General features: G+C 33.7%; 1 protein-coding gene across 5 annotated transcripts in view; it reads right to left on the bottom strand.

The window, feature by feature from the left end:
• Positions 1–19,202, bottom strand: part of LOC136843731 (protein argonaute-2-like) — a 645,860-nt gene that overhangs the window by 219,065 nt on the left and 407,593 nt on the right. For all 5 annotated transcript variants that reach the window (XM_067112367.1, XM_067112365.1, XM_067112370.1 and 2 more), the window contains 2 exons: positions 7,743–7,918; positions 6,656–6,831 (listed from right to left, as the gene is read on the bottom strand). In XM_067112367.1, the coding sequence (XP_066968468.1) occupies positions 6,656–6,831; positions 7,743–7,918 (352 nt within the window). The remainder of the gene's footprint in view (positions 1–6,655; positions 6,832–7,742; positions 7,919–19,202) is intronic.

The following is a 19,202-nucleotide window of genomic DNA, read 5'->3' on the forward strand; positions in this document are numbered from 1 at the left end:
TAATGACTATAAATTATCGTGCATCGGCAACATGGATGAAACTTGACCGTAAATAAAACTGGAGAGAATGTATTTTAATCAAAACTACTGGGCATGAAAGAATACAAATTACTACTGTTTTCACGCAGATAAAAGATAAAAGATAAATACGTAAAGCTCGTATTATGATGAAATCAAGAGAAAATAGCGAACAGAATCTTGATTTTTTTTTTACACAAAACAAACATGGCCCCAAAACGGCCAGCCGTGATTCCCACGAACGTCATATATTAACGAAAAAATAGCTAAATTAATTTCACAACAAAACGTATTTAAGTTATATTTCGACTTAAAACACTTCGTATAACAAAAAATATCCGTGTCCCAAATAAATAAAGTATCCATATTCATTTACGCTAACTAGAAGCAAGAAAAGTGCTTTGAACTTAGTTGAATAAGGCGAAATAAACACCGCAATACCGATTCCCAAAACAAAACATTGATCGCAATTTATGATACAATTGGAAACAATGTAGTAAAGCATAACTTTTTAAAAGATCCATGAAAAAGATGCACATTTGTTATGTTGATGTTTGTATAATACTGTTAATATGTGAATAGACTTCAGTATAATGTAGGCTAGGCTACCAGTTTGTTGATGCAGCACACTGCACCACCAAATCGAAGCGGCCGGCGAGCGAGTTAGCGCAGCGACCTGGGAAATTTGAAAATTAGTGCGGAAACATTGGATATTACTCTAGCCGAAATTTGTGCCGGATTACTGATTGTTCCAGACTACTGATTGCCGGATTAGTGAAGGTCAACCTGTATATATATATATATATATATATATATATATATATATATATATATATATATATATATATATATATATATATATATATATATATATATATATATATATATATACATATATACACACAGTAATACTGCGATCTTACACGATTGAGTTGTGAATTTCACACACACACGAACTTTTCACTGGAACCTAACTAATGGGCATACACGATTTTTCACAGACACACGAAATTCTTGAGAAACCCTGCAGAAGTGGGTGTTTAACTTTTTAAGTAATTTACAAGTTTTCATGCTTTTATGTGTAAAATCTGTATGAAAAATGCATTTCATTCTTTTATGTGTAAAATCTGTACGAAAAATGCATTTCATGCTTTGTGTAAAATCTGTATGAAAAATGCATTTCATGTTTTAATGTGCAAAATCTCTATGAAAAATGCATTTCATGCTTTCATGTGTAAAATCTCTATGAAAAACGCATTTCATGCTTTCATGTGTACAATCTGTATCGAAAATGTATTATTTTTATTTTTGTACATGCATAAATATGATGCAAAGGTAATTTCAGCACATTCACTTAGTGTACTTTTACAAGATGTGATACCCATTTGCAAACTTACTGCACTTTCAAAGATGATACCCCTGCAGAAAATGCTTGTTTAATGTTTGAAGTACATTTATAAGTTTTCAAGCTTTAAACTGTAAAATCGATATGGAAAATTTATATTTATATTTCTGTACATAAATATCATACAAGCATTATGTCCATTTGCAAAGTCTGTCACAAGGACTTTACATGACCTTGAGATGAGGTTGTTCAGTCGCGCTCACTTGATAAAATGAATTCGTTAATGTAATATCAGAGATGTAACTAAGAGTTGTATACGTGTCATTCTTTGAAAATTACTCTGTTCACCTTGGAGAAAAGTGCTGGTGCAATCTGTATGTGCATGTAATTACAGCACGTTCAGTTGGTGTACTTTTACAAGATGTGATACCCTGCATTTTTCAAAGATGATACCCCTGTAGAAAGTGTGTTTAATTTTTAAGTTTTCGTGTTTTTAGGTGTAAAATCAGAATGGAAAATTTGTATTTATATATCTGCGCATAAATACGATACAAAAGCAGTACAGTTACTTTATTACAGTCTCTCTCTCTCTCTCACTTGTAGTTAGCGCTCAAACATACTTTTACAACTTATTATTTCTCTGGTATGTTATTATCTGTACAGTATATAATTTTAAATTGATTGAATTTTACCTGTACTGTACTACCATCTACGAACAATATGTACATGTTTTCGATGTTTTATGGAATTGTACTTTTGTTGACTGTGATGTTTTGCCTAGTGACGCAAAGAAAACGGCTTTTACTCTAAAGTGACAAAGAAAACGGCATCCCATGAATTAGGGGTAACATTAGTATACGTACGCACCTACTGTAAATGCGCTATTATGAAACTGTGCAGTACTCAATTTTTATGTCAACCATTTACTGTATTCCTTTTTTAAGGGTAATAAGCTAAATTTTAAATAAAATTACACTAACTTTAGTTCATTTAAAAGTTAGCTTAATACTTTGGGAGCATGATTAGGGTCATATTTAGTAATTAAACTCTGGAAATAAACATTTATTAGCACTTTTAAAGACCATGCCAAACTTACGCGAAAATTCACCTTGCACGAGGGGCTCCAGAACCTAACCTCGCGTAATTTCGAGGTATGACTGTATGTATATATACAGTAATACTTCGACCTTACACGATTCGAGTTGCGCGAATTCACACACACACGAACTTTTCACTGGAACCTAACTAATGGGCATACACGATTTTTTCACAGACACACAAAATTCTCGAGAAACCCTGCAGAAGTGGGTGTTTAATTTTTTAAGTAATTTACAAGTTTTCATGCTTTTATGTGTAAAATCTGTATGAAAAATGCATTTCATTCTTTTATGTGTAAAATCTGTATGAAAAATGCATTTCATGCTTCTATGTGTAAAATCTGTATGAAAAATGCATTTCATGTTTTAATGTGCAAAATCTCTATGAAAAATGCATTTCATGCCTTCATGTGTAAAATCTCTATAAAAAATGCATTCCATGCTTTCATGTGTACAATCTGTATCGAAAATGTATTATTTTTATTTTTGTACATGCATAAATATGATGCAAAGGTAATTTCAGCACATTCACTTAGTGTACTTTTACAAGATGTGATACCCATTTGCAAACTTACTGCACTTTCAAAGATGATACCCCTGCAGAAAATGCTTGTTTAATGTTTTAAGTGCATTTATAAGTTTTCATGCTTTTAACTGTAAAATCGATATGGAAAATTTATATTTATATTTCTGTACATAAATATCATACAAGTATTATGTCCATTTGCAAAGTCTTTGTCACAAGGACTTTACATGACCTTGAGATGAGGTTGTTCAGTTGCGCTCATTTGATAAAATGAATTCTTTAATGTAATATCAGAGATGTAACTAAGAGTTGTATAAGTGTCATTCTTTGAAAATTACTCTGTTCACCTCGAAGAAAAGTGCTGGTGCAATCTGTATGTGCATGTAATTACAGCACATTCAGTTGGTGTACTTTTACAAGATGTGATACCCTGCATTTTTCAAAGATGATACCCCTGTAGACAGTGTGTATAATTTTAAAGTTATCGTGTTTTTAGGTGTAAATTCAGAATGGAAAATTTGTATTTATATATTTGCGCATATATACGATACAAAAGCAGTACAGTTACTTTATTACAGTATCTCTCTCTCTCTCATTCGTAGTTAGCGCTCAAACATACGTTTACAACTTATTATACTCTGTACGTCATTACCTGTACAGTATATAATTTTAAATTGATTGAATTTTACCTGTACTGTACTACCTTCTACGAACATTATGTACATGTTTTCGATGTTTTAATGGAATTGTACTTTTGTTGACTGTGACGTTTTGCCTAGTGACGCAAAGAAAACGGCGTTTACTCTAAGTGACAAAGAAAACGGCATCCCATGAATTAGGGGTAACATTAGTATACGTAAGCACCTACTGTAAATGCTCTATTATGAAACTGTGCAGTACTCAATTTTTATGTCAACCATTTACTGTATTCCTTTTTTAAGGGTAATAAGCTAAATTTTATATAAAATTACACTAACTTTAGTTCATTTAAAAGTTAGCTTTTAAATGAGCATGATTAGGGTCATATTTAGTACTTAAACTCTGGAAATAAACATTTATTAGCATTTTTAAAGACCCTGCCAAACTTACGCGAAAATTCACCTTGCACGAGGGGCTCCGGAACCTAACCTCGCGTAATTTCGAGGTATGACTGTACTGTATATCATATATATAAATATAAATATAAATATATATATATATATATATATATATATATATATATATATATATATATATATATATATATATATATATATATATAATTTATATATAATATACATACACACACACATACATACATATACACATACATACATATATCCGTGTGTGTGTGTATGTATGTATAATATATATATATATATATATATATATATATATATATATATATATATATATATATATATATATATATATATATATATATATATATATATATATATATATATATATTGTCAAGGATTTACATTCCTTCCTCGTCAGGCAGCTAGGAAATAAATTATTTTAGGAATAAAACTACCCTTCTTTTGACTGTTAGGCCAAGACAACATGGCAGGCAAGGTAGGCCAACACATATTTTGAACTAAGGAGGACAGTTAGCACCCTGTTTGGAACTCATGTAGAGGAAACCCCCACCTCAGCTGACCTGGGGTAGCACAACAGCAACTCCCTTCACCCCCCATTACGCGATATGTAGGAGTGGCCAGTCCATTAGGGAATGGGAGGTGAATCAAGGTTGTGAGGTATATAGGAACTTAACCTCTAAGTACTTAATCATAAGACCCAATTTTCTCCACTCTTTTGCTGGCTGTATGACTTTTGCAGATCAACCTAGGCCTACGCTCCAAAGCAAAACAATCTGGAAGGAGTGCCCTGGCTTCCTCACACCCACGCACAACCAGCACCCGAGACACAGGCAATTATTCCCTTCTTCTACTGATGACAACTAACCAAGTTGGTCGGCCGAGCTGTAAATGTTCACCGCAAAGCATCTACAAGCCCGAGGTACATCGACCACAACTAGTAAGCCAGCTCCTTTCTCTCCGTGAAAATTTGTTTTTTCCATTTCTCCAAATCTCAATTTTCATTCTCCTAAAATGCAGCCTCTTTGTTAAGTCAACCTACGCACCAAGCAGCCCATGAATCGCCCAATGACTTGCTCTGAAATCAACCTAATTCCATTCAGTGATTAGTATTCAAATATTCCCTCCATAGTGTAAATTAAGGACCAATTAATTTCAGTAACTCAAGTGATCAATTCCTACATAGCACATAGATTCATGTGAGAGAAATTATTGGTGCTAAATCACTAACCCTGGCTTTTTTTTCCAGGAGTTCAACCACATTCTGCTCAGTAGAACCTCCGCCTTGTGAATCAAATCCTTAAAGAATACTGCCATCTCTGAAACCAATGAAGTCGGGATAGCATTTCCCCAGTTGCACACAAAGCCAATTACGGAAATTATTATAAGCCTTATCACGCTTTCCAATTTGAGACGTGCCATTTGCCTCACCATAATTTTCATTTTCATTAAGTTTGATTGCCTGCTGGATCCTCAGTTCCAGCCTCATTTGATTGCTTCATGTGTAAATATATTCACTGTAATGTAACAATTGACTCATTCCTATGGCGACCTTCTATTCTTTTATCAAATAGGTACAATAAGGTAAGTTCTTCACTTTCACCTTTATTTTGTTTTCAGCTTGGTGTTCTCTTTTGGCCCCTCCGGCAGGAATTTAATATAAAACCCCCTTTCATCCCTCCAAGGAGACTCAATTTGTAAGTATATCCAAGGAGACTCAATTTGTAAGTATATATATATATATATATATATATATATATATATATATATATATATATATATATATATATATATATATATATATATATTGTGTCATGCCCGTTTCTCTTTCCTCTTTATAAGGGCAAGACACCTAAGGTAGCATGTACAGGGTACGGCGTGTAGTAGTTGTTGTAGGTAGGAACAAGTGATTCTTTAAAACCATTAACTAAAATCCAAAGGACTTATGGTTAGGGGGGAAAACAATTAATTGTTCCCGTTTCTTCTTTTATTCCACACTTTTATTCTTACAGTTCCACCTATACTTTCTTTGCTGGTTGAGACTTTGAAATAATGGTTTGAGACTTAACGAATTTGATTAAGGGACTAATGTTCTGAAAGTCAATCAGGCACTACACACACAAACATATATATATATATATATATATATATATATATATATATATATATATATATATATATATATATATATATATATATATATATATATATATATATATATATATATACATATCAATAACAAATTACAGTGAAGAGAACTGACTTAAATCATAGAAATTTAACTAGATAGATGATGCAGTATTTCTCATGTTTCACATTTTTTAAAGCACAGCAATTCTTGGCATGATATAAATACTAATTTACACCTGCTATTTCACAGAAATTATCTACACTGCTCTATTGTTAAATACAGTACGAAAAAATAATTCAATTACCTTGATAAATATCTTTCTTCACAAGTTACTGAAATTCTCACCTTGGTTATAATAATTAAAATTTTACTTATTTTAGACATAAAATAAGTACACTTTCACTGAACACAGTGAAGACAACTCTAATACTTTGAAAAGCAAGATTCTTTATCACTTACCATAATAATTACCAAACTTTGGAAGGACAACAAGAATCATCTGTACGTCAGGAATTCTTTGTTTGATTTCAGGGAATTCACGTTCTGGATCTGGTCGGAAACTGTACCGTACTACTGGTTCCTCAATTGACATTCCTCGTTCCCTTCCCATTTTCATCATGGCGCTCAGGAAGTTCCTGCAACAAACACACAAAATGACTTTTTAGTTGTGGGTTTCCACCACATGGTATATGAATTCTTGTGTAACATTCACACCTCAGAAAATCAAATATCCCACAAAAAGTTGTCCATATCTGCTTTCCTTAACTGATCAAGATCATATGGCTAAATACATCTTTATCAGGGGTATCCACAAATCTACTAACAGTCACCTATGGGGGTTTTGGCACACACAGCCAGAAAAATATGGAATCTCCAGTGTCATAAATCTAATGCACTTTTCCATGAACCAAAGACCAACCTTTACACACCTATATTGAAATTCACCAATGGCTTTTTTTTTCTTTGAGAGAGAGAGAGAGAGATCTCCTGGATTGACGTATATTTTGTCATGCCATTTAGGTGAAAAAAAAAAAAAAAAAAAAAAAAAAAAAAAAATGGCGGTTGGGGGTAAAATGCATTGATGTCAAACTGGGTCTCAACTGCAATGGCAGTATTTCAGTTGCAGTAACAAGAAAAAAATGACAGCAGAAAGACTCCAAGAATTCCTTGGTGATAACTGGGATTTCATCAACAGGGTGTAAAACAAAAATGAGATTTTATGTACTAGGTTTAAAACTATTTTCTTTATATAATTCTAACTTTCACAAGGGTTATCTGGACTCTTCTTAAATGAGAGGTGAAAACTGGAGCAAAATTAAACTAAAAAACTTAGAAAGCAACACTTTTTGTAATCTTTTATACATTCTCTTCCTTCACACTTATTACATGGACTATTCAAAGCAAACTCACTGATTGCCAAGATATGCCAAAAGACTTCAAAGACTTCAATTACTTAAGCGTGTATGAGAGAGAGAGAGAGAGAGAGAGAGAGAGAGAGAGAGAGAGAGAGAGAGAGAGAGAGAGAGAGAGAGAGAGAGAGACATACCACAGCAATTCCTCACGAATGAATTTAGGGTCATAATTCATAACAACCCATCTGTTCACTTGAGCACCATTAAAGAACTGCCTGTTTCTTGAATCCCACACCCCATCCCTTGGCATCAGTTCTTCATTCATCCTGAGACTAGGTGGGGGCAGAACTCTTCCATCTAATGTCACAGGCTGAAAAAAACAGGACACAGTCATAGCCATGAGGAAAACAAACAACATTAAGCTAATGAACAACCACAACTTCAAACCAGTGTCATATTTTTCACCTGACCATTCTTTTTAATACATACATCCATTAGGAATAACAACTAATGAGGCTATATTTTTCACTTGACCATTCTAATACTTACATACATTTGTAATAACTACTAGTAATTCTGTAAAATTCCAGTCATTGAAATAAACAACTATCTCTATGAACTAAGCAGTTAGTCAGGATGACTTATCCATAAAATATAACAAACACTGCAAAACAATTTGTATTATTCCTAGGTACAGTCATCTTTCGGTGATATGGATTGCCATTACCTGCAACTTGACATTACCCGACACACCCAGACCAAGGACCAAGGCCCTAAAGATACATGTTATATATTAATTTCAAAACATTTCAAAAACCACTCTCCAATAGTTGGCAATGATGTGGGGCCTAAGGAAAATGCTGGTAACACTACCTACACTCAAACAGACTGAGAAAGGGTTTTAAGGGGTGGGCGAGGTCTTGAAAAGTTTCCAAGAGGGGGTACGTTAGACAGCTGGGCACCATGTGAGAGGAGGGGCAGTAAGGCTGTGTAGAAAAGGGGCTGTTTTGGAAGGTTGGTAGAGCTGGGGAGCAGTTTCCTTGGCTGGGCGGGGGTGGGGATGCAGTGTTGGATAGGTAAAGATGGCTAGGTAAGTGCCTGACTTGATAGAGCTTGTTTCGTGCTGCTACACTTTTGATTTTTTATTTGTATTTTACACTATTCTCATTTACATTTTTACAGTATGAGAGAGAGAGAGAGAGAGAGAGAGAGAGAGAGAGAGAGAGAGAGAGAGAGAGAGAGGAAACATCAACAATGATAAAATATTCTCTTGTCTACTGTTATGATGTGTGATAATCATACTTAGTCCACTAAACTTATAATGAAATACTACACAGTAAATCAAATGATGCAAAAAAAGAAAAATGGCAAGAATGATACAGCGCTAAGAAACACGCATGAACGAGGACACTGTGTAGAGACTTGTTAGAACTTGTTTCATGTTGTTATGCTTATGATTTTTTATTTGTATTTTACACTACTCATATTTTTACTGCATTTTCTCATTTTTTTAATTTTCACAACCCAACGATAAATGCAAATGTGTGCATAGGGTAATAAGGTATGAGAGAGAGAGAGAGAGAGAGAGAGAGAGAGAGAGAGAGAGAGAGAGAGAGAGAGAGAGAGAGAGATCAACAATGATAACATATTCTCATGTAATGTTATGTGTGTGATAATCATACCTAAGAGTCAACTAAACTTATAATGAAATACTGTACAGTAAATCAAGCAAAGCAAAAAAAGAGAAAAATGGTAAGCGTGACACCGAGCTAAGAAACACACACACACACGAATGCACACACTATGTAGAGACTATGATGTTAACACTGACAAAATGCCACATGCAGATGTAAACACAACCAAACATGGGCATACACATAAAGCTTCTGTATTATTGACCAAGTAAAGCTTTCGTACTACTATGAGGTGAAATGAAAAATCATTAATTCTAATAAAATTGAAAATGATCAACTATTTTTTTAGTAGAGTTCTTAAAATGAATATGCTTTCAACAGTTGTCAATGAGAAATGCCAAATGTACTAGAGATGTAAACACGGGGTGTTTTACATAAACAGTTTCCATGATAGTCTTTACTTACTGAACAAATTTCATTTTCGGTGGACTGTACCAGACTCAGCTTTCAAACAAGATTACCAAACTTAAGGCTTATGTAACAATTCATAACCATCTCTTATAATTAAGAACCACTATCCAAGAACTGACATACAATACATCAAGTATGACATAAATGAATCGGGAAACAGCTTTTTTAAAATTTTGAGAGATTTTAGTATAGCAAAGTAGGTTAGCTTACCTGTTTTGCATTTTATAGTAGCTTATCCGTTTTACATTCATGTACAAATATAAAAAAAATAATTCAAGTAATAAATCTATTTCATCTTAGCAACTAAAAAATGGTTCTCCTAATTGTTTCACTAGTAGGCTCAATCAGCTGATGTGGTTTGGATTCCACAATAAGCTGTAAGTCACGTTGCTAGGTAACCAATTGGTTCTTAGCCACGTAAAATAAATCTAATCCTTCGGGCCAGCCCTTGGAGAGCTGTTAATCAGCTCAGTGGTCTGGTTAAACCAAGGTATACTTAGCTCAGAACCTAGGTATACCTGACTTGACAGAGCTTGTTTGGTTTCATTCTTCCATGTTTATGATATAGTAATTCAGATTTTATCAAAGGAAATGTACTGTAGAGAGAGAGAGAGAGAGAGAGAGAGAGAGAGAGAGAGAGAGAGAGAGAGAGAGAGAGAGAGAGAGAGAGAGAGAGAGAACAATAACGTGGTATGTTTACGTCGAAGTCAATGTCTCAGTAAAACACACACACACAAACACACACCAAAAATTTTTATTTATATTTTATGCTCCAGTATTCTCGTTTACATTTTTACTGTATTTTTTCACTTCTGATTCTTTTGAACCAAAAGATATATAAACACAATTATGTTTGTAGGGTACCAGAGAGAGAGAATGAAATATCCACAGTGATTAAATACAGTTGACCCACCACTACATCACAGTTCAGTATTTGAGGATTTTTCTGTGGAATGTCCACCACTACATCGCAGTTCAGTATTTGAGGATTTTTCTGTGGAACGTATCTCCAAATACACGGCGGAAGATTCACCAATTCATGGATTTTTTGTAAAGCAATATTCCCTAATTACTGTATTTTCATGTTATCTTCATGGCTAAATAAATTTTTTATGATAAAAAAATAATTTATCAATTTTCATATACTAATATTAATGACAACAGCAAAATATCAATTCATCAAGGAAAATATAGTAAATTGTGTAAGATTTGAGCATAAGTTTATCTTTTTCCCAATTTTTTACTGTTACAAAGTCTTCCCCTTAGGGGGAGGGAAGTAGGCCTAACTGTCAATCATCACATATTGACTGTGTGAAGGGTAGCACCTGGGCAAACAGTCTGTCTCTCTCTCTCTTTACACCAAAGGATACTAGCAGAATGAAACAGATGGATAGATAGATAAGATAGATAGAAAGGTACAGTGGTTGATAGATATATAGTATATATATATATATATACATTAAAAAACTATCGTCCCGACATTTTTAATTGTTTAACCAATGTAAACATAACTCAGTTCACCCATTCTCTCTCTTTCTCTAAAGAAATATGAATTACTGTATCACTAACATAAAAATATGAAACTAAAACTCTACAAACTTCACAAAGCCATAGAATGAGCGCATGCATACACATGTACTTGTTACAATTTTATTTTTATTTGCTTTGACATAGGCTCCATGACAACACGCTATTGGCTGGAAGGGTTGGCAGTAGCCAATCACACAAAAGGGTACCAGCTCTCCTGGTTGCTGACTGGCTTGTAGCATGACATGCTGCTGGCTGGAAGGGTTGGCAGTAGCCAATCATACCGCAGGGTACCAGCTTTGCTAGTTGCTGATTGGCTTGTAGCTCCAATGCTTTGTGAGGGAGTTCCCCCTCTTATTTTATGATTGATTTTAGTTTAATGTTTACTGATACTGTATATTCTTACAAACTAGTTTTGTGAATAAATCTTTATTTACCTTTGTGTACATACTGTCACTCGTGTATTAAATATTTTTACTGCGCATGTGTATCTTTGTTTTCTCTCTCCCCCTTAGGGGCAAACTGATTAGTTTTCAAACATAGCTGTGAGACACATATTTTTTAGGGTAATGTTGCAATCTGACTTTGAAATATTATAGTGTTTCAGGATGATAGTTTAAGGTATATTTGGTGTTTGAACTATTAAAATAGGCAGTTAAAGAGTTTCAGTTTAAGGTATATAGGGTACGGTACTTGGTGTCTGAACTATTAAAATAAGCAGTTACAAGCATTTCTAAAGGAGGTAACAATTTAATGCAGATTTTCAGTATTTGTGGCTGGTTGTGGTCTTTAACCCCCAGCAAATACCGGGGGTCAACTGTATTCTCTTGTGTACTGTTATGATATGTGTGATAATCATACTTAGAATCAACTAACCTTGTAATGAAATATGGTACAGCAAGCCAGGAAAAAAAAAAAAGGCAACACGTACAAATGCACTAATTCAATGGCATGGTAGACTTGCTACAGCTTGCTTGGATTTGTCTTGCCTACATATGAAATTTGCATTTTAAATATTTTTACAGTGATTAAAGATGAAAATATCAACAGTGATAAAATATTCTCTTGTGTACCATCATAAGTGTGATGATCGTACTTAAGAGTGAACTAAACTTGTAATGAAGTATGGCACATTAAATTAGAAAGAAAGAAAGAAGAAAAAAAAGGCAATGTAAATACGCAAAAATTGTGTGGTGTAGGTAAACTTCCTGCAGCCCCCTTGGTTTTGTATTGCCTACATATGAAATTTGCATTTTAAATATTTTTACACTGATTAGAGATGAAACATCAACAGTGATAAAATACTCTCTTATGTACCATTATATGTGTGATGATCGTATTAAGAGTCAACTAAACATGTAATGTTTAGTTGACCAGGCAAAGCAAAAAATATAACACGTACGTATGTATGCACGCACTTGTTCAATGGCATAAGCTTCCTGGAGTTACTTAGTTTGGTGTTTTATGTTTATCGTACAGTAATTGACATTTCGTTAGAGGATATATACAGCAAGAGAGAGGGAGAGAGAGGTATGTTTACATCGGTAAGCAAATGAACTGGGAAAAACTGTTTTGTGATTTTGAGAGATTTTACTTCAATATAAAGTATATCAGTTTACCTTTGCATACCCATTTTACATTTATCTACAAAAATAAAAATAATAATTCCATTAATACATTCGTTTCTTTCAGTAAGCAAACAATTATTTTCCTAAGCCTTTTGGTAGTACCCTCCATTAGCCGATTCTGAGAACGTGCTAGCTGATTCTGAGAACGTGAACATTACAGATGGCGGGACGATCAATATAATAATACAGTATAAGTGGATTCTGTAAGTAAAATAAGCTTCCTTACCTTTAACTTAAATACAGGTGTAATAGCCTATTTGACCTTTAAAGTGGATACTATGTTGTTATCATCATTATTAGAAAATTTTAACCAGACCACTGAGCTGACTATCAGCTCTCATAGGGCTGTCCCGAAGGATTTGGATGAAATGACAGGTCTAGGCTAGAAACCGAGCGAATACATTTATACTGGTGTTTCCATATATACTAACTAAAAAGGTATATTAAAATTTAAAATAAGTAAACTTTTTAAATTTAGTTTTCTTTAATTCGTTAGACGTATAAGGGTATTCATATTTCCATTATTTACTTTTTATATTTTATCAATTAAATCACACCTCATGAACATTAAAATGGGTATTACTGAAAATGTTGAAGATTCCGACAAAATTTCTTTTATTGATCTATTTTCAAAATTTGATAATCGCTGCAGATTATATTTTGGACGTTCACACTGTACATGCTTAACTGTTATCAACACTTTGCAATCTTGGCATTTGGGAGGGCCACATGGACTGTTCATTAAGTGTCCATGTGTCAAACGAGTATGGGCTATTTGAAGACGCATCAGAATTACTTGTGTGTGTGTCTCTCTCTCTGATATGATGAACTCCATTTTTCCAACACTGGATTTTATCAGTTTTAATTTATTATTTTCAGGTTCTTCGTTCCATATATTTTGCCATTTACTTACAATGATTGTTTTCATATATTTTATATAGTCACTAATAGGGATGTTTACATTTGCTCTTGTCAGGTGGACTGCTTAAATCTTTAGCTGCTTTATCAGCCCCTTCATTTCCTTTAATCCCTACATGGGCAGGATCCATCATATTTTAATATTTTTTCCATTATTATACAATTTATGGAGTGAAAACTTAATTTGTTGTACAAAATTATTTTTTTGATTATAGCTTTGAATAGCTTCTACAGTATTTCTGGAGTCGTTATGAGTCAGAAAATTATTAAATAAGGTTTCTCTAATTATTTTTATGGCTGATGCTATTGCAAATAACTTAGCTGAGTCATTATCTGGTAGAGAGAACTGACATGTTTTGTTTTGGATACTGCACATATCCCACTCTGTATTGTGACTTAGATCCGTCTGTGTATATTGTGTAATGTGGACCTTTTCGGATTATATGTTCTATTGTATGTTGTCTATGGTGTTCTGGGGTATATGAATAACTTCTTGATAAACATTTTAAGTGTGTACAAATTCTCATTTTATGCATTGTCCATGGAGGAGGTAATTTTACTATTAAAGGTAACTGTATATTTATATTTAGTGACTCAAACAACCTTCTAGCTCTAACTGGGAAAGGAGGTGGATGATTATTTATCAACACATCTCCTAATTCAAATATTTTTTGGTTGGAGAATTATTTGTCTGAATTCTTAGAGCACTCTTCGTTGTTACTAGCTCTCTATGGAGAGAGAGGTAGTTCACCATATTCAACTTAAAGATGACTTTGGTAATGATCGAAAAGCTCCTGAACATTTTCTAAGGCCTTCATTATGAACTGGGTCCAATGCTTTCAATGCTGCGTCTGATGCCGAGCCATATATTTCGCTTCCATAATCAATAATAGACAGCACTGTTGCTTTATACAGTGCGTTAAGGGTATGTCTATCGGCTCCCCAAGTAGTGTTTGATAGTTTTTAATTAGGTTTAATGCTCTTTTTACATTTTGATTCATGTATTTATGTGGGCTTACCAGTTCAAGTATCAAATACTAATCCCAAAAATTTTGTTGTTTGGCTAATTTGTATGGAATGATTTCTGATTTTTAAATCTGTTTCTTCACCTTTTTTCCACTTTTTATTTTTATGATACATTACTGCTTGAGTTTTTTATAGAAAATTTAAAGCCTACAGATAAGGCTCAATTATTCATTTTTATTATACTTTTATTAATGATTTGCTCAGCATGTTTAATGTGAGATGCTGAATAACATATGGCAAAATCATCCATATACAAGTTACTTTTGATTCTGACTGGTAGATTATTACTGATATCATTTATTGCTAAAATAAACAGTGTGCCACTGAAGATGCTACTTTGTGGAACACCATTTCTAAGTGGAAACGTACTGACAATACAAAATTTCTCACTTGAAAAGTGTGATTTGTCAGAACGTTTTGGATAAACCTAGGTAAAGTCCACAGATGCTGTTTTTATGTAACATTTATAATATTGCATATTCCAAGTAGGATAAAAAAAGACAGCTATAGTAACTTGTTTTTGTTCAAATCCTCTTCGTATGTGGTCTTCCAAGTTAGACAGAGAATCCAGTGTACATCTGTTACAATGTGACCCAAATTAAGGGGAGCGCACGCTTATATAGAAATAATGCTCCGATTTTAATGAAATTTTTATATGTTATACATATACTGTATATAAGATGATGTTCCAGAAAAAATTTGAGAGTGACCAGATGATTATTTTGGATTTTATTAAAAGAATTTGTAAAAATTTAAAGTTAAAAATGTTTCTCCTCCATTTTTAGAGCTATTGCAATGTGGCTTCATACACACAAAGTATATTATAGTAGGAAAAAAACCACGGGAAGAGTTTTTCTATTTTTCCTTTTTTTTTTGGATGGGGGCGAGGGGGGATTTCCCCCCCCCCCAAATTCGTATAATTCGATTATCACGGGTTCCTCGTCAACCTAAGAAAAAATCTAGCCCCACCAAAACATTCATCTTTCTTTCCTTTTTCCAGTGGTATATTTAACTTTAAAATTGGCCGAAAAATAAAAAAGTAGTTAGCGTCTGAAGTGCAAAATAGTGAAAACCGAGAAAAACAACCGTAAAGGTCGACAAGTGTTTTTTTTTGGCACTCGTGGAAAAAACTTATCTTAAGAGCATCATTCTGGTTGATTTCTGGCTGCAGGTCACCCCTCCCCCCCTTTATAAAAAGGGGTATTATTCGCTCGAGGCAAGGGTATCATCAAGTACCACCTGACTCATTGTTGCCTGGTTTGAAACTAAGAAACGAGAAGTTTAGTAGCTACCAGGCTGATATTCTTGACTCATTTTCAGTAATTTTTTTTCACTTGTTTGGTCTTTTTTGGTCTTTGGAGTTTGATTTTCAAGCCTTTTTGTCTCTCAAATGAAGAACTACTTCTATACTTTCACTTGTGCCAAACAGATGTGTTAGTAAGTTGAATTTCTCACAGCCGAAGTTGTGTTCAATTTCCTCAATATTTATCTCACTCAATGGTGCTGATATTTTCCATTGCTAATTCGCTTTGCTGGGGCACTAACCATAAACCTACACGATTGGCACTTCATTAAAATATCAGTATCCCATCTATTGGCAGAGACTTCGACCTGAACTTTACCCCTGCAATTTCCTACCTTGCATCTACTACCCGACACTACTATATCTAACTGAGATCTAGATATAATGAACTTGTCATCATATACTCCCTTTTTATCATCCTTTATTCATTTCATCAACTGTGAATGTGAGCGTATTTGTGAAGGTGAAAGTACACAGATTGTATTTAGAGTTACTGGATGTAAAAAAATAAAACGGCAAAAAACACTGCAAATAGCGAAAAAATTGCTCAGAGTAAAAAGTTGGCCACCGACCGCTTTCAACGTTTAGGGGCAACTGACCTGGCTTTGCCTCGGCAGTCGGCACCCTCTCTTAGACCAAGCAAAAGCCATTGTTGTTGCCAGACGCTGCCATACGTAGGAGATAAGGTGATATAAAAATCAAAATAATAAATTAGGCGAATGAAGGAAAAATTGACAATAGTCACTAGTAGACAAACGTCAGCCCTACCTCACTGTGTGGGGGGCAGAGGCCCAAAACCCCATCAATTTTAATATTTCGAAAAAGTGCTTTGGTCACGTGATAACGAAGGTGTTCCTCATGTCTTACGGGCATTTAACCATTTTTTTTTTTAAATTTCAAAATTATTCATAAAAAATCGAAGAGTGTGCTCCCCTTAAGTGGGAGTCGAAATTTTATTTTCTTGAATGTGCCATGTTAGTCGAGCATTTACCATTTTCTCTAGTAATTTGCATAAACAACTTGTTAAAGAAACTGGTCTGTAATTGTTTACACTACTGGGATCTTTTCCAGGTTTGGGGATATAGGTTGATGCCATTCATCAGGAAATAAATTTCGAAGCCATAAGTGGTTATAAAACTCTAATAAGTAAGACTTTGCCAAAGGTGCTAAATGGCACATCATTTCAAAACAAATACGGTCACCTTCAAGGGCAGATTTATTGCTGTTCAACAGAGCAAATTCTAACTCTTCCATATTAAATTTTCTATTATATATCTTCTATTGTTTCAAAATTTGCTATTGATTCTATCCTATTTTTCTTTGTGCAGAAATGCTCATCTAAATTTCTGTCACTGCTTACTTTTACTAAATGTTTGCCTATTACATTACTTATTTCTTTTGGATCAAGTATTCTTTTCCCATATTTCATTATAGCATGTCTAGGTGGTTTAACATTGGTGCCATTTATTTTCCTGAATTTTTCCCATACTTTTTGTATGGGAATATTATTAAGAGAGATCTGATACAGATTTCCTCAATGAAATTATTCTTCCTTGAATTACTTTTCTTTTCAATTTTGCAGATATTTTGTTATATAAAGATTTTAACATATCAATTTCTAATAATAGTATAGTCTGTTTCTGTAAATTTTCTTCTGATATCGGTAATGTTTTATTTATTTTACTGAACTTTCTATTCAAATTATCTAATCGTATTTCAATTTGGTATTTTATTTTTATTAATTCTGTTAGTTTTTCAGACTAGCATGGAACTTTGTGTTTTGCTGGATGAGCTTTTGATTTTGGTATTGCTTATCAGCAGCACTTTTAATGATCGACAAGAAATTCATTAGTTTCATTATGGTCTTTTAAATATTCAAATGGTGGGATAATTCTAGTGTGGAATTCATATTGCTCCCATCTGCTTTATAAATGTTATAATGAGGGACATACTTGGCAAGATTACAGGCAGTCCCCGGTTTACAACGGGTCCAGCTTACAACGTTACGAGGTTACAACACTCTTGAAATATATTCATCAGAAATTATTTCCCAGTTTACGACGCGTTCCGGGGTTACGACGTGTCGTACAGCAATCGGACGGAAGAAATATGGCTCCAAAATGGCAGAATAATCAAAATTTTGGAGGTTTTTTGATGAAAAACTAATAAAAATGCAGTTTACATCATTTTTAATACACCCAAAACATTAACAGTAAGGTTTTCTTAGGATGTTTGATGATTTTCGATGATTTTTCGGTTTACAACGAGGCGTAAACACGGAACCCGTCGTAAACCGGGGGCTGCCTGTATTTTATGACAAAAATTAATATTGGGAAGTGATCACTTGTGTGCATGTCGTCAACTGTATTCCAACCCAATGTGTCTACCATGTTTGCGTACATATAGTTAAGTCAATTGAAGAAAATGTTCCATGTGTTTTAGAAAAATATGTGCTGATTTCATTATCGTTTATACAGCACGTCGTATAAATCTATGAATTCTTCTATTTTACTTCCTGGTCTATCTGAGTCTGTACAATTACAGTCCCACATCGAGTGTGAGTATTAAAATCACCTACTATTAATGTAGGTTCCTTGGCTTTATTAAACAATTCTTTAAGTTTGTCAATGTCGTAATTTTTATTATGTTGAGGTTGATTGTATAAATTATAAATTACATAATTATAATTCTTTATTCGAATTTCAATACCCTATACAGATTGACCATCACTAATCCGGCATCATTGGGACCTAGAGGGTGCCGGATTAGCCATTTTGCCCGATTAGCTATTTATTAGGCTAGAATACACGAAACACAGTAGCTAAGCACCTCATCCTGGATTTAAAATATCCCATAAATCAGTACAAATTGGTTAATAAAGAAAAGACAATTATCAAATACAGGTAGTGCTCGAGTTACGATAATTCGACTTAAGATATTTCGAGTTTACGATGGGGTTAGCAATTAATACCGATAAGAAAATATTTAGGAAATATTTTTAGATTTCGCACAGGCGCAGGCAGCGAGAGAGAGCAACTTACAATAGACCAATGTCTTTTCCTCCATCTCTTTATCCCATCTACTAGTTAAAAAAGTAAAAGAGAATGATAAAAGTATTGTTAGTAACGTTATACTCTTGCATAAATG

The sequence above is a fragment of the Macrobrachium rosenbergii genome, chromosome 12 (assembly GCF_040412425.1).
Source record: "Macrobrachium rosenbergii isolate ZJJX-2024 chromosome 12, ASM4041242v1, whole genome shotgun sequence".
NCBI lineage: Eukaryota > Metazoa > Arthropoda > Malacostraca > Decapoda > Palaemonidae > Macrobrachium > Macrobrachium rosenbergii.